Here is a 26,869-nt window from a genome sequence, read left to right as displayed (position 1 = left end):
CTTGATGTTGTCAGATCTAGAGAGACATATGGAAGTTACTCTGTCCTGGACTTAAATTAGGTAGATATGATCATCCTGAAGCTTGTATGCGAATAAACATAGACCATGGATACTTCTTCCCATATCACGCCTGCGGATGATGATGCTACTAGAACCTCTGCCTCTGAGGGCTTGGAGGAGGGGGAAGTGGAAGGGGAGACTCTACTGCTGGTAGAGTCTGAAGATCAGGCGTCTATTGACTTGTCCCATGATCAGAGTGGTGATTCGCTGAACAGTGACGTTGGTGAAGACAGTGATCCACCATGGATGGAGGAGATGCCCTATCATTGTGACAAATGTCAAAAATGGATTCCTGCAAGTATGTATTGGAAGCAATTTATCAATTCATCTATTGAATTTATTTATTGAATTTATTCTTATCTGAATTTGACCGCGGATCCCCCCTTTTCTTCAAGCATGATTCCTTGTCCTTGCGTGGTTTGGATCTAACCATTTGGACCTCCCCAACCTATAATGTTAAGATATCCGATCCTTTATTTTTAGTTAAGAAGTCACAGAAAGCGGCTTTTTTCACACTTTCCAATTAGAACATTGATAGAAAGCGCATTCATTTATCACTATGCACAAGTCTTAAAGGCGTTGTCCTGTGACAACAAGTTATCCTCTATGGTGCTAAAGGACATAATAGTGGCGTGCGACTTGCCACTCCATTCTTTTGGGGTGCAATGGGAGTACAACAATGGTCCCCATTGCTTTGATCCCTGGGGGTCCAGTTGCTGAGACCACCCAACCCCCCCCCCCCCCCGATCAGCAAGTTATCTCTTATCCTGTGGATTGGCGGTTAACTTTTGTCACTGGATCACATTTTGTAATTGTTACAGCTTTCAATTATTGCTGTTATGGTGGTAATCTGCTGCAATTCTATAACATGAGGAGTCTGAACATAAAATTCTCTGGTTGTAGGAAAAACATGCACCAAAGTGAGAAAAGGCTTTGCATTCTTACCTCAATATCACATAGTTCACATAGTCTGTCATGGGCTGCTAGACCACATAAGGTAAATGAGGGAATACCAGCGACCTTAAAAGATTCCATACTCTTTATTGAAAATCCATAAAATAGACCCAACTCCTGTTGCCCTAGATGCTCTGTACCGGAAGCAAAGCCTCCGGTAGTGAGGAATCGGATATTAGTTGATTTGTAATTGTAACCCTTTGTTTTTTGTCTTTTTTTTTTTTTTTTTTTTTTTTATTGTGTGGAAAATGAGAAAAAACTCTGTTCTGATTTTGAAAAAAATCCATAAAATGATGTGGTTATACAGCAAATCGGGTAAAGGCTAGAATTTAGGAAGAGGAAATGGGACTACAACCTAACTAACTTTCAAACTAACAATAAGTTCTTTGCTTGACAATGAACGCATTGTTCAAAACGTGTCACAAGGTCGCTTTGCCTCTTCCTAAATGTTAGCCTTCACCCCACATCATTTTATGGATTTTTAAAGGATATAGATTTTTTTTCAGAACGCTGGAATTCCGTATTTTTTTTTCTTACAACCTGTTAAGGAGGAGCAAAGGATTGGGGACTCCTAAATAAACTTTCCCAGTCTGATTTAACATTTACATCTTTAAATGGGGTTGTCCAGCCTCTTCCAAATGTGTGCAGCAGGGAACCCTATAAAACAAGTAAGGGTCCATCACCTTGTAAAGGTCGCTTCAGTCTATCAATGATCGTCAGATTAGAACATTTATAAATTAAGTGACTGCTCAGCCAATCACTGGCCTCGGTGGTCTCATGCCATTCCGGCACATGTAACCACTCTGGCAGTGATTAGCAGTACTTTGTTTTTAACCATGTTCTTAATATCATCCTTGATTGAAAATTCAGTGAAAAGCTCTATGATCAATGAATCAGTTTTTTAAAACTTTCATGTTTTTATATTCTATAATTTTCCCTGCTGTGTCAAATTTAGTAACCACTGTATCTTTCAGAGGCTTAAAGAAAATCTACAATCAAAACCAAGCGTTCTAAACCAGGGGCACTTACTCATAGATCCAGACACCCTGACTGGTAAGCTTTTTATATTTGTTATCCGTGGCCTCCTTCCTTCTAAAATCAAGCTAGAAGGACTTTGGGGTCATTGCCAGAGCTCTTCCATGATGAGTCTTTCACAGGCTGTTACACTGTCTCGCACCTGCTCCTTCATCCAGTTGTAATCTCTCACAGCCGGAGGGGGAAGTGAATCTTCAGAATGTAACAGCATGTAAATAAACATGACAGAGGGGTCCTGGTAACACCCTCCAGAGCCCTTCAGACTCAATGGCGTCATTTTAAAAGTTGATCTTCGAGGCAAGGAGAACATGGATAAGAAATATAACATGATTACTACAGTCGCAGTTCCTGGATCTATAAGTAAGTGTCCCTGGTTCATTAAGCTTGATTTTGATGGTAAAATCCTAAAATATTAATGACGTGGAAGTCCATAAACTCTTGCTAAGGGCATCTAGCTAAAGGGCATCTATCACCGCGTTTAAGAATTGTAAACCAAGAGCACTGACATATTGGTGTGTGCCCCCTCTGTCAGGATCTGCTCTTTGAGCTTCCTAAGCCCTTGTGTTTATGAAAAAATGGTTTTAAAAATTATGAACATGGACCTGAAGGGCTCCAGGCTCCATTGACATCTATTGAGTCTGGAGCCCCACAGGCTTATTTGCATAATTTTTAGATCCTTTTTTTTCGTAAAGACAAGGGCTTTAAGAAGATAAAGAGAACATATCCTGACAGAATGGGCACACACCAGCATATAATTATGGTTGGTTTACAAGCCGTAATCCTGGTGGTAGATGTCCTTTAAGAATAAAGCAGACGATTAGATATTATGATCTTCGTTCCCGTTCAGCCACTAAATTTGCATTTGCCATTTGCAGGTCAACTCAGCAGCGATCCACCAAGTCAGTTGAAAGGAGATAATTTCTTTAAATTGACGTGTACCGACTGCTCTGAGGATGGAAAAGAGCAGTTTGAGCGTTTGAGGCTAACATGGCAACAGGTAGGTCTATGTACCCCACATCATTACATTTTTTTTTTTTTTAAGTGTAACAAACCTATTTCTTAAAGCTGAAATATATATATTGTAACTTTCTAGGTTGTCATGTTGGCCATGTACAACTTATCACTGGAAGGATCTGGCCGTCAGGGCTACTTCAGATGGAAAGAGGACATCTGTTCCTTCATAGAGAAGCACTGGACGTACCTACTGGGAAATAGGTGAATACATTTTAACTGAAATTGAGGTCTAAAGATGGCCATACACCAGTTCTTAGCATGCAGCCTTGGTTCACCCATGTGTACATTCCGAAATGGAAGAGGGTAGAATGCAGCTGTCCAAAACTTCTGGTGTCTTGTCAGCATTTAGGCTCAGTTCACTAGATCTGTCCTTTCTTTTAAACTCCCTAATGGAAACTAAAAATGGAAGATTGACGCTGTTTAATATTTTAATGCAACCCATTGAACACTTGTGTGAACTTAGCCTTAGAGCAAGGGTTCAGCTTGTTGAAATTCATTCTTGTTTATTTCAGGAAGAAGACCTCCACTTGGTGGAGCACAGTTGCCGGATGTCTCTCAGTGGGAAGTCCTATGTTTTTCAAATCTGGAGCGCAGGAGTTTGGAGAACCAGGGTGGTGGAAGCTTGTCCACAACAAACCACCTGTACTAAAACCAGAAGGAGACAAGTATACAGCTTCACAAAAAATGAAAAGTATGTATTCTAAAATGTCCCTTTGTTGCCCAGAACCTACTAACTTTTAATCATTTTATTCACATCTTTAAAATGTTCATTGCCTGAAAATTCTGTTTCACATTGAATGTCCAGAGGTGCACAGAAATCTGAGGTCCAAGTGCCGCTGGTCCTCCAAGTTAAACTTTATAGCCTTTTAATTACACAAGCAGGTTAAAGGGGTATCTCACCGACGGTATCTATGACGTATCCATAGCTGCTTACTCCTTAGTAAACTTACTAAGAAAGTTTACACTCCATTAACCCCTTAAGGGTTTTTTCGCTCATTTCTCGCTCTCCACCTTCAAAAATCCATAACTTTTTCATTTTTCCGTGTACAAGTTTTGTTCGTAACAACAAATTTTACTTTCCCGTAATGTTATTTATTATAACATGCCGTGTACTGGGAAGCAGGAAAAAAAATTTCAAATGTGGAAAAATTGAAAAAAAAAAACGCATGTGCATCACGTTCTTGTGGGCTCAGTTTTTACGACTTTCACTCTGAGCTCCAATTAACACTTTATTCTTTGATTCGGTACGATCGCGGTGATACCAAATTTATACAGGTTTTATTGCGTTTTAATACATTTTCAAAAGTTAAATGAATGTGTACGAAAAAGGAAAAAACTATTTTTACCATCTTCTGATGCTAATAACTTTTTCATACTTTGGCGCACGGAGCTGTGTGAGGTGTCATTTTTTGCAAAATGAGCCGCGTTTTCAATGCTATCATTTTGAGGACTGTGCGACATTTTGATCACTTTTCATTACATTTTTTATGTCATGTAAAAAGGTGTAAAAGTCGCATTTTGGACATTTGGGCGTCATTTCCTGTTTTGGAGGTCACCACCGGTTATAACCGTTTTTATATTTTGATATATCGGGCATTTTGGGACGTGGCGATACCTAATGTGTTTGTGATTTTGACTGTTTATTAGTAAAACAGTAACTGTTTATCAGTTCTAGGGTAAGGGGGGTGATTTGAATTTTTAATATTTTATTAATTTTTTTAACTTTTTTTTTTCTATTTCTTAGACCTTCTAGGGTACATTAACCCTAGATAGACAGATCATTCCTACCATATACTGCAATACTACTTTATTGCAGTATATGGAGTTTTTGCATATGATACATTACAATGAGCCACTGGAGAAACCATTCAGCCTCGGGTCTGACGATCGGGGGAAACGTTTTTAGTGCCGCTGGTAACTTTGCTGATCGCGGGTGATAGTGATGGGTCTTTGCTACAATATGCAGCAAAGCCCATCTCTGTATGAAGAGGGCTCAGCCCGTGAGCCCTCTTCATACACCCTTCATAGCTCTGCGGCGGATATATCAGTCCCAGAGTGAAGGGGTTAACAGGGTTGTCCATTCACAACATGTTTCCCCATACACAGGGTAGAGGATGGGAAGATGCCTCCATGGATCATGAGAAAAGGGGTCCGTTGAATGCAGCGGTGGGATGGACATGCACGCTGCTGCTTCATTTGGTGTCTGTACAGAGCTCGGCCAACTCCATCAACGCCTTAGAGGTGTATGTGTCATCCGGGGTACATCAGGCCCCCATTTATGTGATCAGCAAGTTATCCCTTCTCCTGTGGATGGGAGAAAAACTAGATTTTTAACTTCAGGGGACAATCCCTTTAATGAAAGTGAGTGAGAAGGAGGTTAGTATGTGGACAAGGATCTATCAAATATTGGACATACCATATGGATATGTTATAACTACACCTATAACTTACCTCTTTACTGCCTGTAATAGGGGTCACTTCAAACAATCTTTTGGATGCTCAATGTGGACAATTGTAAGTACCTAGGAATGAATTAGCGGACTTAAAATTGTCCGTCTTTAGTAGGCATGGCTCCACTAGCTCTTAGGCACTTGTCTGCTCCCACTAATGCCTTCATTGGAGGTCTGCTTTAGTTATACCTTCTTTGCGAGCAGGGGTTAGCCAATGACGTAATTCTGTACCGACCCACCTCCTTGCATGGACAGAGCTAAGATTTTAAAGAGCCGTGAGTGCACCGGGAACACGCGCCATATTAGTGCCGGCATCCTGAATAGCACGACCTAACATAGCCATAAATGAGTCTAGGGAGCCAGGAATGTCCATATGATAAAATTTGCTCCTGTCCCATATTTTGGGTACCTGTGCAGCCCACACAGGAATATGTCTTTGTTAAAAGCACCTCCTGAAGAAATACCATCAATTCACATTATGGGGAAACGCATTAATTGTGAACAATGTTGAAACATCTGACATAGTCAAACAAATGTTATAGTTGGGTGGTGTGTGTTGTATCGGTGTCCGATTTTATAAATGTCACAAATGCTGCCCTAGATCGTAATGGGGCTGCTGTGAGAGACATACTAGGCACATGATATTGTAGCCGTCACCTACCCACCTCCTAAAACTCTATCGTTACATATGGGCTTTTTATAAATTGAGCAGCCTGATGGATTTTAAGCATATCAATAAAAGATTTGTTTTTAGTGATCCCTATTACAGGCAGTAAATCAGTCCATTTTTGGGACATGTACCTGCTCCATTGCGAATTGCATACCTCGCATTTTTTGTTTAATTATAACTCCCCTCTTCTCTTGGTGGATAGATCATAAAGAAATAATCTATCCCTTTCCCACCAGATTGTTTTGTGTCCTACTTCTAGAAACCCCATCGATCACCAATACATTGGGGGTCAAGTTGTATTTAGTCTGTCTGAACTGATGAGGATAGCCCAGCACATCACTTGGATATCATCAGAAGTCCTATAAACGTTATATGGAGCTGTATTATGTGCTCCTTAGGACCCCCATTCTTAATGTTCATTTCCCCCCACCACCACCAGTCATACATGTATCACCCATAAAGAGGTGATATGTTTAGAGAAAAAACCCACTGTGCTGGATATTCACTGGAAGCTGTATTTTCATGCTTGATGCTATTATGACTCCTAACCTCTTTCTCCTAACAACTTTTTGGTGATTTTTGGTTTTGCTTACAGTCCATTGGCTATCAGGGAAATATTCTATGGGATAGGCACAAAGCTGGAAGCTTCTTATGAAAGTAGAGAGTTTTTCATTCGGGTTCATGCTTTACCTTCTTTTCTTTGGCCTGATATTTCTTCCTTTGTCTACAATGTTCAGTTTATGTAATTTACAGTAAAAAATTAAAACTAAATAGATTAATTATTTGGAAATAATGACACATTGGAACAGAGAAACGACCCAGAGGGGCACAACCCAAATGTGTATCTTGCACCACAATATCTACTTTAGTGCCTTATGTACAGTGTACAACAATTACAATATTGCATACTCATCTAAATAAGTAAAGCATGCAAAATTGGATGGTATTTTATCTATTTTCATATTCAGTATGCCTTTGCCATTTGATATTTAAAAGGAATCTATCATCAGTTTTGCCATTTTAAAATCCGGGTGGTGTTAGGTATTGGCCATGGAGATCTGTGTGACCATACCTTTATGTAAGTAGCAGCAGGACAGTGAAAAGTGGATTAATATTCCAGGATTGTAGCTGAACTTTGAAGACTGGTGTGTGAGTGAGATCTCTTAACTGACACCAGCATAGCTCCTCCCCCCCTAAGTAGCTGTTTTAGCATTCAAACACAAGCTGCTACATCAGGGGGAGGAGCTGGGCAGTAGTACAGTGAAGAGATCTCACACAGCAGGGCACTGGAATGTTCTAAATCCAGCTACAATCCTGAAATACTTTCATAGTCCTGCTGCTAATAACAGAACACACAAAGGCATGGTTAAAAATGTCCAGGGCTGCTACCTAACACTGTCTGTAGCTTTGTATGCTCCAACCTACTGACAGATTCTCTTTAATATGGCTCTGAAATATGATTCATGTATACTAGTTAGGAAAGCTGTTACAAAGCACAGTTCCCTTCTGTTTGTGTTTTTATATTGTGCTTGCTCTGGGGTTTCCATAGAATAGAATAGAATAGGTCACCTGAGCAAGCACAATATTACCCCCATAAGAGATCAGGAAAAGCTACACAGCACAATGTGTCATTATTTTTCAGTTAAAATCTATTTAGCTACATTTTTTATTATTGATGGTACAACACCCCTTTAAATTTTAGGGATAAACGCATTTTATAACAGCCCAATTTAGTGGTTTGTGGACAATGTATTATGATTTCTCTAGCTCCTGGTAAGTCTAGCTTGGACCCAGTGATCACAGTAGATGGACTCAGAAAGAGATCTAGAGGGAACCCGGTAGAATCCGCTATAGAGCTAAAAGAAAAGAGATCCTGTACCCAAGAGGCAAAAGACATCCGAAGGGCCCAGAAAGAAGCCTCTGGATTTGTGGATCGCAGCTCTTGCTCTACCCCTGTGAAATTCTCCAGCAGTCGGAACCGTCGCCCGGATATTGAGAAAGGAGAAGTGGTAGACTTCTCCTCTATGAGTTCATCCGACCAGACGCCCATGACCAGTCCTTCTCCATCTCCTTCCTTGGATTTCTCTGCTCCCGGTACACCGGCTTCTCACTCGGCAACTCCGAGCCTACTCTCTGAGGCTGATCTAATCCCAGATGTCATGCCACCCCAAGCTTTATTCCATGGTTAGTATAACTGATAGCTGTCATAAGAACCAATCTGTTTTCTGTAGCCTCTATTATACACAAGGTAACTTCACTTCTGTACAGAATGGGACACAGGAATGGTTTCTTATCTTTATGTAACAAGTTATATTGAACTATGAAGACCACAACTCAGAAAACTTATTCAAACAAGTTTCTCCACTTTTTATGTTCTTTGTGTAATACTGTGATGAGTAGTGAACGTGATTATTTTTATCTTCTGGTTCCCTTTGTATGTTTTGTTTAAGGATCAGAAACCATTCTCTGTGACCAGTATATAATGGGTGCCATTCTCTTTCATAGCACAATATTGTAAATTATTGGGAAATGTGACACTTGACTTGTATGTTTTTGTTCATTTGTACGGAATATCGTTGTTTTCTGTGTTTTTTTTTTTTCCCGCTAGATATGTGGAGACAATCAATTAAAAACTGACTACAGTCGCCTAATATTTTACCCATTGGTCTTCAACACATTGTAAAAACTGCAGTCATTGCTATAATTAATGGGTTATTCCTATCTCATACAGTGATGGAGTATTATCTCTATGAGTTTATGCCTGAAAGGACTAATCACTAATCCTCGGAAAGGATAGGCTAATTTATCACAAAGGCTCATTCACATTGGCATGTTGGCCCAGCTGCTATAAGCTTTAGTAACAGCCAGGAATTCAGCCCCCCCTCCCAACCAGAAAATGGCTGAAACCCTAGACCAGACTATGGCCCATGCCTCACCCCCACAGACCAGACTATGGCCCATGCCTCACCCCCACAGACCAGACTATGGCCCATGCCTCACCCCCACAGACCAGACTATGGCCCATGCCTCACCCCCACAGACCAGACTATGGCCCATGCCTCACCCCCACAGACCAGACTATGGCCCATGCCTCACCCCCACAGACCAGACTATGGCCCATGCCTCACCCCCACAGACCAGACTATGGCCCATGCCTCACCCCCACAGACCAGACTATGGCCCATGCCTCACCCCCACAGACCAGACTATGGCCCATGCCTCACCCCCACAGACCAGACTATGGCCCATGCCTCACCCCCACAGACCAGACTATGGCCCATGCCTCACCCCCACAGACCAGACTATGGCCCATGCCTCACCCCCACAGACCAGACTATGGCCCATGCCTCACCCCCACAGACCAGACTATGGCCCATGCCTCACCCCCACAGACCAGACTATGGCCCATGCCTCACCCCCACAGACCAGACTATGGCCCATGCCTCACCCCCACAGACCAGACTATGGCCCATGCCTCACCCCCACAGACCAGACTATGGCCCATGCCTCACCCCCACAGACCAGACTATGGCCCATGCCTCACCCCCACAGACCAGACTATGGCCCATGCCTCACCCCCACAGACCAGACTATGGCCCATGCCTCACCCCCACAGACCAGACTATGGCCCATGCCTCACCCCCACAGACCAGACTATGGCCCATGCCTCACCCCCACAGACCAGACTATGGCCCATGCCTCACCCCCACAGACCAGACTATGGCCCATGCCTCACCCCCACAGACCAGACTATGGCCCATGCCTCACCCCCACAGACCAGACTATGGCCCATGCCTCACCCCCACAGACCAGACTATGGCCCATGCCTCACCCCCACAGACCAGACTATGGCCCATGCCTCACCCCCACAGACCAGACTATGGCCCATGCCTCACCCCCACAGACCAGACTATGGCCCATGCCTCACCCCCACAGACCAGACTATGGCCCATGCCTCACCCCCACAGACCAGACTATGGCCCATGCCTCACCCCCACAGACCAGACTATGGCCCATGCCTCACCCCCACAGACCAGACTATGGCCCATGCCTCACCCCCACAGACCAGACTATGGCCCATGCCTCACCCCCACAGACCAGACTATGGCCCATGCCTCACCCCCACAGACCAGACTATGGCCCATGCCTCACCCCCACAGACCAGACTATGGCCCATGCCTCACCCCCACAGACCAGACTATGGCCCATGCCTCACCCCCACAGACCAGACTATGGCCCATGCCTCACCCCCACAGACCAGACTATGGCCCATGCCTCACCCCCACAGACCAGACTATGGCCCATGCCTCACCCCCACAGACCAGACTATGGCCCATGCCTCACCCCCACAGACCAGACTATGGCCCATGCCTCACCCCCACAGACCAGACTATGGCCCATGCCTCACCCCCACAGACCAGACTATGGCCCATGCCTCACCCCCACAGACCAGACTATGGCCCATGCCTCACCCCCACAGACCAGACTATGGCCCATGCCTCACCCCCACAGACCAGACTATGGCCCATGCCTCACCCCCACAGACCAGACTATGGCCCATGCCTCACCCCCACAGACCAGACTATGGCCCATGCCTCACCCCCACAGACCAGACTATGGCCCATGCCTCACCCCCACAGACCAGACTATGGCCCATGCCTCACCCCCACAGACCAGACTATGGCCCATGCCTCACCCCCACAGACCAGACTATGGCCCATGCCTCACCCCCACAGACCAGACTATGGCCCATGCCTCACCCCCACAGACCAGACTATGGCCCATGCCTCACCCCCACAGACCAGACTATGGCCCATGCCTCACCCCCACAGACCAGACTATGGCCCATGCCTCACCCCCACAGACCAGACTATGGCCCATGCCTCACCCCCACAGACCAGACTATGGCCCATGCCTCACCCCCACAGACCAGACTATGGCCCATGCCTCACCCCCACAGACCAGACTATGGCCCATGCCTCACCCCCACAGACCAGACTATGGCCCATGCCTCACCCCCACAGACCAGACTATGGCCCATGCCTCACCCCCACAGACCAGACTATGGCCCATGCCTCACCCCCACAGACCAGACTATGGCCCATGCCTCACCCCCACAGACCAGACTATGGCCCATGCCTCACCCCCACAGACCAGACTATGGCCCATGCCTCACCCCCACAGACCAGACTATGGCCCATGCCTCACCCCCACAGACCAGACTATGGCCCATGCCTCACCCCCACAGACCAGACTATGGCCCATGCCTCACCCCCACAGACCAGACTATGGCCCATGCCTCACCCCCACAGACCAGACTATGGCCCATGCCTCACCCCCACAGACCAGACTATGGCCCATGCCTCACCCCCACAGACCAGACTATGGCCCATGCCTCACCCCCACAGACCAGACTATGGCCCATGCCTCACCCCCACAGACCAGACTATGGCCCATGCCTCACCCCCACAGACCAGACTATGGCCCATGCCTCACCCCCACAGACCAGACTATGGCCCATGCCTCACCCCCACAGACCAGACTATGGCCCATGCCTCACCCCCACAGACCAGACTATGGCCCATGCCTCACCCCCACAGACCAGACTATGGCCCATGCCTCACCCCCACAGACCAGACTATGGCCCATGCCTCACCCCCACAGACCAGACTATGGCCCATGCCTCACCCCCACAGACCAGACTATGGCCCATGCCTCACCCCCACAGACCAGACTATGGCCCATGCCTCACCCCCACAGACCAGACTATGGCCCATGCCTCACCCCCACAGACCAGACTATGGCCCATGCCTCACCCCCACAGACCAGACTATGGCCCATGCCTCACCCCCACAGACCAGACTATGGCCCATGCCTCACCCCCACAGACCAGACTATGGCCGCATCTTTAAATAATTTATTTTTCTTCATTTTTTGACAATTTTTTAATTTGTGTGTTTTTATTTTTTTTTAGTTTTAAATTGTTATATGCAGTTCTTTTATACAGATGACATATAACAGTGATCTTATGGTAATCTCCTATCGGATCTGTGTTATTCATGTTCTGCGTATCGCATCTTCCCTGCATGCATCTCACTCTTATTATAAGGGAATCTCTGTGAAGCCATATCCAGGGCTGGCACTAGGACTGGCCATACCTGGGCAAGTGCTGGGGCCCAGAGCTGCTGGGGGGGCCCACATAAGGCTGTACATAAGGAATCCATGGGGGTGAGGTGGGCTTTGTATAAAAATAACCATGAGGGAGCTGTTGGGAATGATAAACCTGATAATATTTTACAGAACAGGAGACTGTTTTAGTTTGTGAATTTTTAATGCCCTCATGTGAGTTCACTTTAAAGTGGCCTGTCGCCCAGGGGCCTACTAAAACCTGTGCCGGCCCTGGCCATATGAGTGATCCCCCTGAATAACACTAATCTGGTCACATGATCCAGCAGGGGCCAAGGACTGCAGCAGTAAAGGGACATGAATCGGCAGCAGTTGGCGGCCTGGCAGAGGGAGAAAACGCTCATGTGTATTTATCTGCACAACCATTTAAATCGGGCTCGGCACAGCAAGGGGAGAAACAGACACGTATTTGCACTATAATATTCTCCGTTAACAGTAAAGGTTGTTTTGGGACAACCTTCAAGAAAATCTACCATCAAACTCAAGCAAGGACACTTACCCATAGATCCAAGCACCGCGGTATTCTTCTTTTAAATGTTATCCACGACCTCCGTCCTTCTAAAATCACCTTTTATAATTATGATAATGAGCCAGAAGGGCTTGGGTGGCGTTACCAGAGCTCCTCCTTTATCTTGCTTCACAGGCTATGACACAGTCTCCCCTTTCTTCCTGAGGCAGCAGGTGTTCCATGAATAATGTAACGGCCTGTGTTCATTAGCATAATTGTAAAAGTTGATTTTAGAAGGAAGGAGGCCATGGATGACAAATACAAGAAGATTACCACAGTCACAGTGCCTGGATCTATAAGTAAGTGTCCCTGGTTTATCATGTTTGGTTTTCATGGCAGATTTCCTTTTAACTTATGCAATCACATTTTGCATGTTTATACGTTTTATGCAATGTATTCTGTAATAGGTGGACTGTGTGAAGCTATTTTTCATCTTGGATATTTGTGATATCCATCGTATTCTAGATCTCGGACTTGTCTCTAGGACCTGCACGTCAAAGATGCTACTATGTAACAAGGGCCCTCAGACCTACCTTTATTCTAGATATGGTTATGCTATAAATGTCTAGAAGATTAATGTATAAATGCATTTAACACTTTTCAAATGTTTTTGACCTTGCCAATTTTTTCTTTTTTGTCCTGAACGTATTTTCAAGTTTCTTGTTTCCTCTACATACAGTATAAGCAATGATCCCCGGATCATATTGTTTTGTAATAGGTGATCATAAAAGTCATCTGTGACATTCTTGAAGTTATCAGTAAATTCTGTGGCTTTCCTGAGAATTGGTTCTTGTTACGTTCTAAAATTGTTACATTATACAAGAAATGTGAGATGTATCTTTACCTACAGTGAGAAGGTATTGGGGAAGGGGTTTCTGAGCTGCCAGTATTTTGTTCTTTTACTTTTGGACCATGAGCAGAACTGGTGTGATAATCCGGACTGTTATGTTATAATATATTTGGGATGATTAAACGCTTTCCTATATGATGATTTCAGATGATGAAGAGATGGATGTTGATGGTGTCATTGATCCTGGGATGGAGTACTTACCTTCTCCCAGCACCTCGCACTCTACTCCTGTACATCCAAAGAATTTCAAGTCTTCTGTACATGTGAAGCAAGAAATAGAGAGCGAGGAGGAGAAACTGGAGCGGGTAGAAAGTGAACTGCACAAAGGTCTATCTGCGGATAGAGCCCGTGACAAGCGGCGGCCTCAACCTATAGAAAAGGATAAACACAAAAGCACTCAGTACCACGCCATCAGCCTGTATGAGGAAAAGCTTCTCTTAAAGCGACTGGAGACCTGTCCTAATGCTGTCGCTGTCACACCAGAAGCCAGAAGGCTGAGACGGCAACTGCTGGTCCGGAAGGCCAAGCGGGAAAGAGGTTTGCCTCTGTTTGACTTGGATCAGGCAGTGAATGCAGCGCTAATGCTTGTCGGAGGGGTCTATGGAGCCAGGGAAGGGTCCGTGTCTAGGCCAGTACCCACCGGGCCCGAGTACAGACGAACAAGCAAGGACCTGCGAATCTTGGACAGATATCAGGTGAGCAGTGCCGTCAGCTATTGGTGCTGTATAGGAAACAAAATGTTTGTTTTTGGGGAATATTTCAGTTCACAAGATCCGTAAAGTGAGTCTAATTCTTATACCGCTAAGAACTCCCTATCCCTATTACACCCCCTCTATTATTCACTTTTTGTTTGTTATAACATGAGACCAATGGAGCTAAAGGAAGCAGCAGCTTCATTATGTATAAGAACATCATTCAGACTGACTGAGGAAACGCTTTAACCCCTTGTCACCTACACTAGTTTTCAGCTTAATGACCAGACGCGATTTTTCGAATCTGACTTGTATCACAATAATTGGTTATAACTTTTCGAATGCTTTAACTTATTCAGTTGATTTTGATATTTTCTTGAGACACATTGTACTTCATGTTGGTGGTAAAATTTAAGTGATAAGTTTTGCGTTTTGTTCTGAAAAAAAGTGAAAATTTGGCAAAAGTTTGTAAAAATTCTTCATTTTCAAAGTTTGGAATGTTCTGCTTTCCAGACAGGAGATAAAACTACCCAAAAAGCTTGATAACTAACATTTTATACATCCTCTCATTTTTCTAGGATGTTATGAGGTGCAGAACTTTAGGTGCCATTTTTCTCATTTTCATGAAAATCGCCAAAACCCACATTTTCAAGTGACTTTGAAAGGACTAAATAAAAGTAAAACCCCATAAATTACCCCACTATAGAAACTTCACCCCTCAACGTATGTAAAACAACTTCTGATGAGTCTGATTAACCCTTTAAGTGTTTCACATGGGTTAAAACAATAAGGACCTGCAATTTAGAAACTTTTGAATTTTTTTGGAAAATGCATTAATTTACCCAAAAAACTGACAGTTTCATAATGAATAAAATGATGAAATTCTCTGCAATGTTTGATGCCCAATTCCTCCCATATGTGGTGGTGACTGCTGTACGGGTGCACGGCCGAGCATAGAATGAATGGAGATGCCATTCACAGCAGATTTGTATTGTCACATTTTACAGGATACAAATTTTAATTTTTTTGATAATGCAAACATATGAGGCTTATTATTTGCATGGTGAGATACAATGTATAGATAATTAATTTTGGGGTCTATAGCTTATTCTTGAGATTTTATTTACTATTTCAAGTGGGACACAAACAAAATCATCAATTTTTATTTTGGATTTTTGGCACTTTTTTTATCCCCCACTCACCGAAACGTACAAATATTTTATCTTTATTCTCTGGCTCACTACGATTATGCTGATACCTCATTTATATATATTTTTTTCTTATCTTTGCTCAATTTTACTGAGCAAAACCAATACTGGAGAAAATCGCATTGTTTTTACTATTGGCAACTTTGCACGGCCATAACTTCTGTATTTTTATGTTGACAGATCTGATTGAGGACTTAGTTTGTGTGAAAAGAGGTGTTCTTTTCAGTTGTATCATATTAAAGTACAGAACTTTTTTTGATCACTTTTTAGGACATTTTTTGTGATTGTGTTTGATGAAAAATTGTACATTACGGCAAGTTTTTCGTGTTTTCTTCTTGCCGCGCATTTTCAGTTACTTACAGCCAGGTCCTGCTGACACCGGCACCACCGAGACCCGATGTCCCGCAATCTTCTTCTGACACGCCGCCGTAGAAAGTCATCGTGTCAAAAGAGGTACCCTTAATGACCGCTGTAGAATCCCAATAGGGCGGTCATTAAGGGGTTAAAGGAAATCTACCATTTGATTTGATGCATTATGAAGTAAACTTACCTTGAGAATGCTGTAGCTACCCTGATGCAGAATCATATCTTGGTAAATCTCTGTGCCCCAAGGTCCCCATGACCTTAGGAAAGCTGGGTGCCACTGGCTGCCTACATAAACACGTTACACACAGGCTTTTAACCCCTTAAGGACCAGACCTTTTTTCGTTTTTGCGTCATTATTTTTCACTCCTCACCTTCAAAAATCTATAACGTTTAAATTTTTCCATGTAGAGAGCTGTGTGAGGGCTTGTTTTCTGCGTAACAAATTGCGCTTCATAGTGATGCTATTTAATATTCTATGCCGTATACTTGGAAGCGGGAAAAAAATTACGAATGCAGTGAAAATGATGAAAATACACATTTGCGCCATTTTTTGTGGGCTTGGATTTTACGTCTTTCACTGTGCACCCTAAATGACATGTCTACTTCATTCATTGGGTCAATACGACCATGTGGATAACAAATTTGTATTGGTTTTATGTTTTCATACATTTACAAAAATTAAAACCTCCTTTATTTTGCAGTATTCTTGCGCTAATAACTTTTTCATGCTTTGGTACACAGAGCTGTGTCATTTTTTGCGAATTTTGATGTTTTCAATTCTTTAATTTTGAGGATTGTACGACCTTTTGATCACTTTTTATTGAATTTTTAAATATTTTTCAAAATGGCAAAAAAATTGCCATTTGCGACTTTGGGCGCTATTTTCAGTTACGTGGTTAAACGCAGTGAAAAACTGTTATTATATTTTGATCGGGCATTTTCGGACGTGGCGATACCTAATGTGTTTATGATTTTTACTGTTTATTTATATTTATAGGACTTCTAAGGAAAGGGGGGTGATTAGAATTTTTAGGTTTTTTTAATATAATTTTTTACTATTTTTCAGACTCCCTAGGGTACTTTAAACCTAGGTTGTCTGATTGATCCTTCCAAATCGTACATTGTAATAGATGGCCTCAATCATGATAGCCTCGGATCTTTGTTTGATCTGAGGCTGTCATGGCAACGCACCACCGGCTCGTTAATGCCGCCAGCAGCTTTGCCGGCGGTGATCAAAGGGTTAACACCCGCGATCGGTGCATGCAGCGATCACGGGTGTTAGCGACGGGTGTTTGTTTCATTGTGAAGCAAGCACCCGGTGAGTATGAAGAGGGCTCAGCCCGTGAGCCCTCTTCATACTCCCCCATACGCAGGTACGTCTTATTGCGCTATGGGGTTAATTACACATGGAGCTTAGTGAAGACCTGACTAACCAACCTGAGCTGGATCACTCATACACAGCAGCTGGGGGATGGTGCAGCAATTGATTATCCTGCCTGAGGTACATCCCCGGGGATTACATCATTCTCTCCTGCAGTGAAAAACTTGCGTGCTAGGAGTGGCCAGGCGCAGAAGTGAAACTGCTTCATTATCATCATTTTATAATTGTTTTATCAGCAAAACCACTCAGCTCAGGGATCAACCAAGATATGATCATGCATCAGTGTAGCTACAGCATTCTCAAGGTATGTTTACTTCATTGTGCATCAAATCAAATGTTAGGTTTCCATTAAGGCTGAATGCACACAAATGTATGCTCGCCCATGCCATACCCGGGGTGAGTGCTCATCACCCTTCCCCGCTCAATAGTAAACCGAGCGGCCTGGTCACGGTTTGGTGAGACAGAGTGCTCATTGCACTGTGCCATAGACCTCTATAGGGGACGTGAACTGGCCGCCATAGCACTTGTGTGCATGAGACCTAAGTGAGATTTATGCTTGGTACTGATGTGTGCTACTTTTTATTCCCAATAGACTGCAGTGCCTGCAACTAAAAGTGTCCGTCACTCGGCTGTGCGATTCCTGTATCGACTCGGAGCTGTTGAAGATAAAGATGCAGATCTCAGCATAGTCAGTCCTTACACTGCTCGTATCCTCAAGCCATATATACGGTAAGGCTGCACACATGTGACTTTAGCTTTCTGATGGGTTTGAAGGAGGAGTATGTTGGAGATTATAGAAGGATGTGCCGTACTTTGGGAGTCACTATTGGATCGAGCAGAGAAGACTACTAAATCAGACCTACAAAACTGGGGCCCCCTATTTAGTTAAATGGGCAACTCCTCCAGAAAGAGAGGTAACCAGGTTTTTTTGTCATGGAAATTTTGTTATAGACCTGAAGGACTACTTTAACATTCCTCCCATCTTTTGTGGTAGAAAAAGAGGGATAAATCCCCCCCCCCCCTCCTTTCGTTAGAGCTGATGTAAAAATAAACATAAGAACTAATAAACATGTTAGGGCGCCTCACACGTGCTGTTTTTGTGATGTTTTTAAACGCATTCAAAACGCAAGTGAGAGGGGTTTAGGCCAAAACGCATATGTGTTTCCAATGAAACGCAACGAGACGCATGGGTTCACACGCGGGCAGGCCGCTATTAGCGTCTATGGGGGCGTAATGTTGTGTGAATGCCTTTATCTTTAGGTATAGTCTTGTACCGAAAAGCCTGAAACTCTCAAAATATGATAGCAGTTATTTCCCGGCATTGAACCCTGTAACGGAAAATATCCCCCTGTTGTCATGGTCATCAGTCCATGTGTAGAATGTCCTGTTGGAAGTATCAAAATTGTTTTAAAAAAACACAGACACAGAAGAAGTCAAAACTGTGTCAAGTTTCTATTTTCAGGAAAAGGAATTGTTAATATCTTTATTAAGGGTGATGTCACACCAAACCAGGAGTGGAGTAAAAATAGAGTAAGAGTAGCCCTTCCTAATGATAAGTCCTAACCCATTACGGTCCACACCTGCTTTTGGCTTCAAAAACTGCATCTGAAAAACTGAACTTGTGGCTGCACCCTAAAGCCCTATGGTGGGGCTGATGGTTAACCCTGAAACCTCACTTTGGAGGACCACCATGGAGGACCACCCTAACAGGGACCTGTCCCTCACTACAGTAGCCCTGTTTATGTTCTCCCTCAGTGTAACCATACCAACTGGTTTCAGCCACAGATATGGGTGAGGGTGCCATAAGGGACCACCCTTACCTTCCATATGCATGTTATAAAAAAAAAAAAAAGTAAATGTGTGAAGTTAATGTTGCTGTGCCTTTGATACTAGATTGTTGTACAAAGAAACCAATAGTTTTATCATCTGAAATGTCCTGGAGTTACTGCAGGCACATACAACCTACACAAACAAACGCCAGACTTCACACAGTAAAAATATACATACATTTTTATTAATTGTCATCCAAAATTAAGAGGAAGGACAGATATTTAAAAACAAATACTATTGTACTACAGAAAAACACCAGAACCATCTGTATGACACTGGCGTAGTAGAGGTACATATATTATGGGTACAACATTTATGTACAGATACATCATTTAAATCCCCCAACCCATTAATAAATCAATTCATAAGATTAAAGCTGAAGTGCATTAGTTATATGAATCTTAGTGACTGGATCCTTTCCAACATTGAAAAACAATCCACATTAGACAACGAGTCAGACTATAGATTCCATAAGGTCAGGAACGGATTTCACAGTCTATAAATAGATGTACCAAAACCATATATAGTGTATCATACCTGAGTTTGGAATCGCCGGCATCTACCCGGATGACTGGAACCCCAACGTGCGTTTCAGCACCCTGTCTTCTTCTGGGGGTGATGGAGAGCCAAGTATTTGCACAATAATGCTCACTGTTATCTTTAGAAGTTGTTTTGGGACAATCCTAAAGGAAATCAAAATCCATCATAACCAGGGGCATTGATTCAGGCACGGTGACTGTGGTAATCTTCTTGATTAAAGACCTGTACATAAAAAAAAATAATTAATTAATTTTAAAAAAAATCATCTTTTTTTCTCTTTCAGACGTGATTATGAGACCAGACCATGCAGATTGCAGCTTCTGGCTCAGATCAGGGCTTTTACTCACAGAGATGATCCCAGCTGGGTGCCAGAACCAGAGTCTCCAATTGACTACTGCTATGTCCGTCCGGGCCACATCCCCTCCATCAACTCTATATGCCAGGAATTTTTCTGGCCAGGTAGGAAACTGATGGGACATTGACCGTAATCGTTCTTAGAGATTGGCCAACATCCTCTGCTGAACCTGAGCTTGTGTGCTCAGTAGGATTTATACATCTGCTCTTCTTTATATTTTATGTCTGTTTGAGACTTCCTAAAATCAGTGGTGTGAGCTCTAAATGGTATAGTATGATGATCAGTATGATATTATAGTAAAATATTTGCAGAAGTAGCCAACTTATTATAGAATAAATAGAAAAAAATATATATATTATATATATATGATTTTTTTTATTTTTTAAGTATAATAAATAAGAAGTGCTCCCTGTGTTTGTAGGTATTGATGTTTCGGAGTGTTTGCAGTACCCGGATTTTAGTGTGGTCGTCCTGTACAAGAAGGTTATTATAGCCTTTGGCTTCATGGTGCCCGATGTTAAATACAATGAAGCGTATATTTCATTTCTATTTGTCCATCCGGAATGGAGGCGAGCTGGCATAGCAACATTTATGATTTACCATCTTATTCAGGTAAGGATTGACTCGCTAATTTTGTACTGGCAGTTTAATATATTTTGCCATGTTTTGTTTTTAAGTGTAGGATTCTAGAGACCAAAGAGGTTTACTAAAAATCAGAAGCCCCTACCTGAAATGTATGTGCAGTAGTCCTGTCTTTTAAGTAGGAATCTACCCATTTGCACCGTAACTTTGGTACCTTCTGCACTGCCGGTGATGTGAATGCAGTGGCCTCTCTTGTGCCTATTCTTGTGCTCTTACTCCCCATTATCTTGCCTGCAGTATGAGTTCCCTCAGCATTACGAAACCTGGTTCTCACACTTCTTGTAGAAAATACCAAGATATTAAAATATTTTCAATATGTATTGTAGCCCTTTATCATGTCAATATCCCTAAAATCAACTTTCAGCAAATTTATGTTATATCAATTGAAGTGTATATTGTTTGTGTAATTGTTTGTAAAAAAAAAAAAAAAAGTTACACAATTTTCCAGTATATTTTCTGTATTAATTCCTCAGTTTTAGATCTCTGCTTGCTGATACTCTATAGGAAGCTTCATTGTTGACTTCCTGTGGATAGAAACCGGTCCCTGGTCATGTGATGTTACACAGGCGCACGGCTCGTTATTTATAAAGCGAAATCAGAGCTGTGTGATGTAATGTGCCGTGCACCTGTGTGACATCACATGACCAGGGATCGGTCTCTATCCACAGGAAGTAAACCACGAAGCTTCCTGTAGAATGACTGAAATCAGAGATCTAAAAAAAACTTTGATTAATTGGTACAGAAAGTATATTGGAAAATTGTCTAACTTTTCCTTAGACAAACAATATCATTAATTTGCAAAAATCGGACAAACCCTTTAACTCTTCACATTTTCTTTCCCTTCCTGACAGACCTGCATGGGGAAAGATGTCACTCTCCACGTTTCCGCCAACAATCCGGCAATGCTGCTGTACCAGAAGTTTGGGTTTAAGACGGAGGAGTACATCCTAGATTTTTATGACAAGTACTTCCCGATAGACAGCAAGGAATGTAAACATGCTTTCTTCCTGCGGTTACGAAGATAACAAGGTTGAGCTGAATACTGATAATGGTTTAGGTTTCTGCCTTTTATTGCAAAATATTCTTGGGAATGACGTATCTTGTAGCACCGATGCCTAAGGGAAGGCATCTGTCCAATAAAGCTCTTGTGAGCACTGCTTATATTGTTACACGTACAACAACAAAGACTCCGATTTTGGTCACAGGCAGCCATTATTCTCCGAAATGTCATCTTATGCTGTTAATTAGTGAACATGTTCCTGGTGTGTGCATCTGGATTGTTCAGGGGGTTAGCAATTGGGTATGAGGAGACGCGTTATGTAAGATGATGTAAATGATTAGAGATCCATCACGACTAACGCAACATTGCCTGATTTGGGAAAGGGAATGTTAAAGTAGGTTTGACCCCCTCAAAATGTTTTTTTTTCTCCATTAAGTCTCACAGGATTTCTCCATCAAAGGATCCTTAAAATCTCCAAACCAGAAGACACCCCTAGTGTTCCTCTGGTAGACCCTAAAACCGTTGTCGCACAAGAACAGAGGGACTGGTTTACGGAGCATCGGAGCCCAAATACTGTCCCTGCTCCTAGATTCAATTTGCTCTGAAATTTTTCAAAAGATTGGCTTTTGGGCTGAATTTATTCGGTCCAAACAATGTTGCCCCAATTGTCCTGGAAACTGTTATATAACTCCCACTAGTCTTCTAAAATATAGATTTTCGTGAAAAAAAAAAATCTTGTTTTGTTGACTATTACAAGTTTTTTCATTTTCTCCCAGAGTTCTTGGATGAAATGGCAAATTCCGTCACGCTGATCTGGTGATATGAATTATTGGAAGCCACTGAAAACCTATTTGAATGGGAATGCCACAATAAAATGTTGGTTACAATGATTTAAAATACGGCAAGAAAATGCGCCATACTCCCTCTCAATTATTATTTACAATAATAATCCACATTATTTCCCTGATTGTTGAAGCCGCAGTGTTTTATATTGTATCAGCAATTTTTTTTTTGGGTGGTTCCGTATTTCCGTATATATATGTGCACTGAGAATTTCAGCCTGGACATCAGTTCACATAATAACATGAGGATATATAAGTAAATTACAATGACAGCGCTGGTCAATAGTCACATATCCAAGTTTTTATTGTCAACTTTATTGTTAGCAAATGTCAGTCAAAGTGAATAAATCGTTTTGTTTACTTTTGTAAAAAATCTGATTTTGTTGTCCTCTTTTCTTGCAACGGGCATTGTCCTTTATTGGTGGGGTTATAATAAAAAATTTGTTACATTGAAGCATAAAGAAAAATGCACTATTAGTGTCTTTTGGACATAAAATAAATAATTCTTTCATTTATATGCACATGACTGTATTTAGGATACATATTATTCAGCACACAAAGTCAGTAATGGATGTTGTACCTGTTTGGGCCTCATTACGTAACTTCAGTGCTTCTAGGGGCAAATAAGATGGAGGAAGCACACGGAGCATCTATGGATCTATAATAGGAGATCCTACCGCAAGAGCCAGTTCTCATCCGCGCTTTTTATTTCTTATATGCTTTCTTATAGAAGGGCCTCAAACAGACTACTGAAAGTTAATGGAAGGTCTTCTGTTATCTTTAGCACATATTTATTATTATTAAATATGGAACCTTTGGAAATTGTTGGTTACAGCGCTCTGCCATCTCCTGACACTCTCTTAGTATTGGATGGAGTGACAGGACGCATGGTCAGCCTGTCGCTCTATCAATTAGTGAGAATGGTGGAGGTCTGTTCTTGTAATTGGTAGGAGCAGTCGGATCCACACCTATCCGATTGTTATCTCTTATACAACTCCTTTTACCTTAAAAAGGTTTTCCCACGAAGAAAAGTTAGGCCCTATCCCGTGGATAGGGCCTAACTTGCTGATCAGTGGGGGTCTCAGCACTGAGACCCCCACAGATCCCGAAAACCAGGGGTCCGTCCATATGGAGCTGACGAAAAAGTGCTGTGCTCACCGATCTCCGCCAGCTCCGTAGAGATTAATGGAGCAGAGCGGTCATGGGCAGCAGTCTGACGGAGCAACGTGGGGTCTGACGGACCCCTCGTTTTCACGATCTGTGGGGGTCTCAGCACTGAGGCCGTATCCAATGGATAAGGTCCAACTTTTCTTTGTGGGAAAAACCCCTTTTAAAGGGCACCTGTCAGCAGAAATCGATCTAATTAATCACTACTAGCATGTTGTCAAGCAGTTGAACAACTTCCAGATCATGTGTCTTTTATGGCCCAGTATGGTGCAAAAAAATACCCCCCAAAAAATATTATCTGAATTGGTTCTATAACGTCAGGCAGATGTAGAATTTAGTACTGAAGTTTTGATATCCCCCACCTCAGCATGCCACCTTCATTGTAATAGAGTGTCTTGCATATGGGAACATCATAACTGGTTCTCTGAAGTCTGGTGGATGAGGAGACATTCCAAGGCAGGGAGAGCTTGACTTCAGTGTTCAGTGCTGAAAACTGCTCTGCCTCCATAATATTATACAACCAATTTACATCTTGCCCAGTGTGGATGATGCCATCACACTTGTCCAATGAAAGTAACATGAACAGGAAGGTATTATCCTGTTTGAGATCATAATGGTAGCAGTTATTAGGTCAGTTTCCCTTTAATACAATGTCATTGTCAAAAATACGATCCATTGCGTAAAAAAAAACAATCCCTCATATTTCTACATTGACAGATAAATTAAAGAGAGCTGTTTCTTGTGGAAGGTCAGGATACAGAAAATAAATACTAGTCCCTTGAGGCCCAAACTGGCTATTATATGAAGGGGTTAATAGGAAGTGCAAGGAACTTGGGTAGAAACTGAAGGTTCCTGCATTAGCTTCAGTCAATGAGGCAGAAAGGGTGCCCTAGACCAAGGGATATTCTCAGGAAGTGACCTGTTCCACATCACTGGCTGTCGGCTCGTCTTACCCGTGTAGTGTTCTTCTAAAGATGCAAACCATTTCCAGGAACGGATCAGTGCGCTGGAGTAAAAGCCCACACAGATGCAAAGTAAGAACACATTACACACATTTATTGGAAATATAAAGGCACCGTATACATAATGTATCCAATCAAGGCAGATCATTTCTGGATTATAGGAACATGATTGGTTAAAGATCATTGGATTCTGATTTGTCATATGAAATCTCGGATCAGAACACGTCCAGACTGATGTTCTTTGGCTTGGTGAGCTTGTCCAGCATTCCCTGCCCCAATTTAGAGGCAAAGAGTGCGGAGATCTGGTCATTCCCGCTCTTCAGGGCCAGGTCATAGGCCGTCATCCCTTTATCATTTTTCTTTTTGATACTTGCATTGCACCTGGATAAAAATAGGACCAGCTGTGAGACCCCACAGCACATGACATTTTATCTGTGAGGTGTAAGGTATTTATCATATGTGACTGTTAATTTCTGTGTTTTGCTTGATTCCTGGGATTTTTAATTCATATGAAAAAGAGCAATTTTATTGAAAAGTTCATGAAAATTCAGAATTGTGAGCAAATCCTACACTGAGGTGCAAAATATTTAATAGTGCCATATTATTCCAGATAATAATATATTACTGTATGATGAACTTCGTGCATCTACACTATAGTCTTGGCTTTACTTCAGCTGCTGGTTGCATAAACATTTTCACACTGTTACAGTGCAAGTGTGAAAGGGGCCTTACTCCAAGATCCAGTCACTGTGGCTCTAGTACCATATATACTCGAGTATAAGCCGACCCGAGTATAAGTCGAGACCCCCAATTTTACCACCACAAACTGGGAAAACCTATTGACTCGAGTATAAGCCGAGGGTGGGAAATGCATTGATGACATACCCCACCCCCAGTATATAGTCAGCAAGCCCCCAGTAGTATACAGCCAGCCCAGCCTGCCCCCAGTAGTATACAGAGAGCCCAGCACTAAAAAAAAAAAACTCATATACTCACCCTCTGGTGGCCCCGATGCGCAACGCTGCTTCCCCGATGTCAGCGTGGGTCCTCTTCTGTCTTCCGCAGGGCACCACCATGTTCTTCCCGGCCTGCAGGCGCATAGTATGAGGCGGCCGCTGCTGATGTCATACTATGCAACGGCCAGGAGAAGAACATGGCGGTGCCCTGCGGAAGACAGAAGAGGACCCACGCTGACATCGGGGGAGCAGCGCTGCGCATCGGGGCCACCGGAGGGTGAGTATATGTTTGTTTGTTTTTTTTTTTAGTTCTGGGCTGGCTATTGACTTGTGTATAAGCCGAGTTGAGGATTTTCAGCACATTTTTTGTGCTGAAAAACTCGGCATATAAACAAGCATATATGGTAATCATCTTATATTTGGCCTCCTTCCTTCTAAAATATACTTTTAAAATTATGCTTAGGAAGTGATTTAGAGCGTGTTACCAGAATTCCTCCATGCTTGTGCTACTCAGGCTGTTATACCCTTGCTCCCTCAGAACTTCCCAACTCCCTCTTTCTAATGTAATCTCATACAGTGAGAGGGAGAAAGTGATCCTGAACAGTGTAACAGCCTGTAAAGCTTCAGCATGGAGGGGCTCTGCGCTGTTCTGGGTCATCAGCATAATTTTAAAAGTTGATTTTTAGGAGGAAGGGAGGCCATGGATAACAAATGCATATGAAGATTACCACAATCACGGGGCCCGGTTCTTTGAGTAAGTGTTCCTGATTTATCATGCTTGATTCTGATGGTAGATTTTCTTTAAATAGGCTTGATATCAACTCTTACCCTAACAATACTTCAATACATTTCTTCCTCTCCAAGCCAAGCAGGACGGCCTCATGTAGAGCAGTATTATTGTGTCTGTAAGGAAAAAACAGCCATATTAGATAATTTTGTTGAGATATGTACAAGAAATAAAACCCTGGAGCTGCCTGTTTCATATTATATCTTTATTTATATAGGGCCATCAAATTACGTAGCACTATACAAATCAATAAATAAATTACTGCTAAATTTGACTAAAAAGTTGTCTACCTAGTCTAAAAATTTATATTAACTCATCCATCAAAATGGGTATGGGGGCACAAGATGGCAATATTATTCTGAAACTGGCCATGCACATTGGGTTAATGCTGGTCCTCCAACTCTTACCTGAAGG

The 26,869-nt window shown here is 42.7% G+C and overlaps 2 protein-coding genes across 6 annotated transcripts in view; one reads left to right on the top strand and one right to left on the bottom strand.

Annotated features, from left to right (window-relative positions):
- The first annotated feature begins 105 nt into the window (after positions 1–105).
- KAT14 (lysine acetyltransferase 14) lies at positions 106–22,640 on the top strand. 3 transcript variants are annotated; one of them, XM_072140656.1, is made up of 11 exons: positions 218–358; positions 1,989–2,067; positions 2,925–3,046; positions 3,143–3,264; positions 3,576–3,754; positions 7,951–8,367; positions 13,875–14,422; positions 17,967–18,103; positions 20,028–20,203; positions 20,521–20,711; positions 21,593–22,640. In XM_072140656.1, the coding sequence occupies exons 4-11, from the start codon at positions 3,149–3,151 to the stop codon at positions 21,764–21,766; spliced, it is 1,938 nt and encodes a 645-aa protein (XP_071996757.1). In that variant the 5' UTR covers positions 218–358; positions 1,989–2,067; positions 2,925–3,046; positions 3,143–3,148; the 3' UTR covers positions 21,767–22,640. The 3 variants fall into 3 exon arrangements, with proteins under 3 accessions (XP_071996756.1, XP_071996758.1, XP_071996757.1); XM_072140655.1 differs by lacking the exon at positions 1,989–2,067 and having other exon boundaries at positions 106–358; XM_072140657.1 differs by lacking the exons at positions 1,989–2,067; positions 7,951–8,367 and having other exon boundaries at positions 106–358.
- Positions 22,641–24,785: 2,145 nt separating this feature from the next.
- The window catches only part of DZANK1 (double zinc ribbon and ankyrin repeat domains 1), a 35,853-nt gene continuing 33,769 nt past the window's right edge, over positions 24,786–26,869 (bottom strand). For all 3 annotated transcript variants that reach the window (XM_072140653.1, XM_072140652.1, XM_072140654.1), the window contains exons 20-21: positions 26,497–26,571; positions 24,786–25,093 (exon numbers count right to left, since the gene is read on the bottom strand). In XM_072140653.1, the coding sequence (XP_071996754.1) occupies positions 24,928–25,093; positions 26,497–26,571 (241 nt within the window). In that variant the 3' untranslated portion in view covers positions 24,786–24,927. The remainder of the gene's footprint in view (positions 25,094–26,496; positions 26,572–26,869) is intronic.

The sequence above is a fragment of the Engystomops pustulosus genome, chromosome 3, assembly GCF_040894005.1.
Source record: "Engystomops pustulosus chromosome 3, aEngPut4.maternal, whole genome shotgun sequence".
Classification (NCBI taxonomy): domain Eukaryota; kingdom Metazoa; phylum Chordata; class Amphibia; order Anura; family Leptodactylidae; genus Engystomops; species Engystomops pustulosus.
Note: the sequence above shows the minus strand (reverse complement) of the source record. Positions and strands in the feature narration are given on the sequence as shown.